Source organism: Mytilus galloprovincialis, chromosome 8 (genome assembly GCF_965363235.1).
Source record: "Mytilus galloprovincialis chromosome 8, xbMytGall1.hap1.1, whole genome shotgun sequence".
NCBI lineage: Eukaryota > Metazoa > Mollusca > Bivalvia > Mytilida > Mytilidae > Mytilus > Mytilus galloprovincialis.
Genome location: NC_134845.1, coordinates 8,478,725 through 8,481,480, shown reverse-complemented (window position 1 = coordinate 8,481,480; position 2,756 = coordinate 8,478,725). Strand labels below are relative to the sequence as shown.

Sequence of the window (2,756 nt, the reverse complement as noted above, 5' to 3'; positions counted from 1 at the left end):
TATCCTAGATTTGTATGATATTGTCTTTCAAGAGGAAGCATGAAAATCTGTCGATATTATAAATAACATTCTAATTAAAACAGACACTTTCTGAAAGGATGCAAACATACCATAAACAAATATCTAAATTTTTTTTTTTGTCAAATAGAGTTATTACTTGGGAAGGAAATTCTAAAAAGATGTTTACTAACTTTAACCGAGTTACATACATACTGATTGTTTCTGAAACTTTTACTTCAGTAAATGTACTTCGGCTTATGGTTATGCATCCACTTATTATTCATTGTTTTAGACAAAAACTGTTTATAATTGTATATACATTGTAAGATAAGAAAAGTTTATTAAATCTTACGATAGTTTGCATGTGTAAACAAACAAAACATGTTGTGATAAATATTTCAATTGACAGTTAAATGCACCCGTAAGTATTACCTGTAATGCATACACATATGTACAAGGAAGCTTAAACTTTGTAAAATGGCTGCCAAAAGTTCCTCGACGAAAGCACAAGTACACCAACAATGTAATATGTGCGAAGAAACTACAGAAGTAAAATTTAGATGCTTGGATTGTGAATATCTTTTATGTTTAAAGTGCCGTAAAATGCACGAGAAAGTGAAAGCACTACAGAAGCATAAAGTTGTTGATTTAAAAGACGAGACGGTAGTTTTTACAAAGTCGATCGTGGAAAAAACAAACAATTGTCATCTGCATAAAGATGAGACGTGCATTATGTACTGCAAAGATTGCGAACAATTGGTTTGTCCTTCGTGCATCATTGAAAATCACCAAAAACATACATTGGGAGATATGAAAGTTGTTCTTCAGAAAATAAACTTCATAGAAAAATATGGCACAGAAATTGACCAAAATATACTTCCGAACATTTCAAGGAAACTAGCTGTTTGTGAAGATCTGATAACGTTTCATACCAAAAAAGCTGAAACTACAAAATCTAAAATAAAAGATTGGTTAGGTTACTTTGCGAGAGCGGTTGAAAAAGCAGTGAAAAATCAAACTCAAGATTTTTACGAAGAAATAGACAAAAATGTCGATGAAATTAAGACAAGAATTTTACCGCAAGTAAGCACTTTGAATGAGATGAAAAAAGAAGTTCAAGAAATTCGAACAAAAATCGATACCCTTTCAAGCTGCAAAAATCTTTCCAAAACAGCTGATTTAGAAACAAGTATTAATAAACTATCCGAAAACCTTAACAAGGTAGGAACACAAGAAAGGACAAAATTCCTGGAATTTGTAGGAAAGGAATTTAAAACTTCCTTTATGCCTTTACTCGGGGAATTAAGATTAAGAGCTGTCTTTGAATTGAACCTTGTTGGTTCTATTGCAACAGCAGTGAACTCAATAGATAAAATCATATCATGTAATAATAATCAGATCTTAGTCAGAAATTGGGAATCTAGGAAAATGTGGAAATTCAAACTTGAGAACAAAAAAGCAATTGAGCTTGGAAATTGGGCTATGGATGTCAAAGATATAGCCGCTTTGAGATCAGGTGATATTTTGTTAATTCTGGCCGACAAAACGGAAGTGCGGCATATACCCTATCTTCGACAATTTGATGGCGATCATAATCAAAGTATCACCGACATTTCAGCGTTCTTCTTTGATACAACCCCACAAATACCGACTACGGTACATGTGACCCGTAAAAATAACGTAATCTTAAGTACTGTCGAACCTGGGCGAGACTGGCTACCAATGGATAGTCCGTGTAAAGTACAAATAATAGTACTGACAGAACAAGGACATATCATCTCACGCTTTGATTACGACAAGGATTTGTTCTGTTTTCCGAACAGAATCGCCTCCTTTGGTTCAGACATTTGTGTAGCAGATTCTATTTCCGACTACTCCGGTAGATTGGTAACACTGGACAGTACAGGGAAAGTCAGATGGACTTACGGAGACGAAGAACAAAATTCCGTCGTGATAGCCGATATGGTTTCTACGCCGCTTTCAAACATCATACTGTTTGACGCTTGTCAACGTGTCTTACGCGCTCTTGATTCTGAGGGAAGATTTTTAAACACATGGAGATTACAAGACTTTAGTATTAACGATGCGTATGCAATGACGATGTCAAGTGATGAAAAATTATTGATCGGTTCTGGTCATACAGGAAAAAATTTACACGTTCTTGAATTGCGAGAATAAAACAGATATATTTAAGTTGATCGAAAAGTTCATTCATGTTAACAAAAACTTTGCAAGTACAAAATCTTGCTCGTCACTGTATATGTAGTCTTAAGTTTATTTAGAATGTGTTAATCCTTATATTCATTTCTTTACGCTGCAGTCACTCGTAAATATATGTTCTAGATTAAAATCTTTGGAGTTGTTGATAAATGAAATTTACCAATTATATATAACTTTTTATAAAACTGAAACCCGAAGTCTTCTAATTTAGAAACGTTTGTAATACGCGTTTCATTTTATTTCTCACTATTCATGCGAAAACCTGTGTGTGATGGTTTCATGAACCTAATGGCAGTTTTACCAAAAATGTATATGAATTAGCAATTGAAAAACTCCCTGCTTTCGAAGATAACTACAACTTTGATTTATTGAATATACAAAAGAAAACAGTCAATATTAATTTGTTATCTCCTTAAAGTTTAATATTGGTTCAAGTTTATGATAAACTTTATATATAAATGTATATTCATATATTCACATGATTTATTATGTTCTGTATTGTTACTTAATGAAATAACTAAAAAGGTAACATTGTA

At 32.7% G+C, this 2,756-nt stretch overlaps 1 protein-coding gene across 1 annotated transcript; it reads left to right on the top strand.

Annotated features, from left to right (window-relative positions):
• Window positions 1–440: 440 nt before the first annotated feature.
• Window positions 441–2,756, top strand: LOC143084992 (uncharacterized). The gene has a single exon (XM_076261108.1). It carries the CDS (start codon window positions 478–480, stop codon window positions 2,176–2,178), a length of 1,701 nt encoding a protein of 566 aa, XP_076117223.1. The 5' UTR covers window positions 441–477; the 3' UTR covers window positions 2,179–2,756.

Coding starts and splice junctions, on each gene's coding strand:
- LOC143084992 (XM_076261108.1), top strand. CDS start 478: ATGGCTGCCAAAAGTTCCTCGACGAAAGCACAAGTACACCAACAATGT.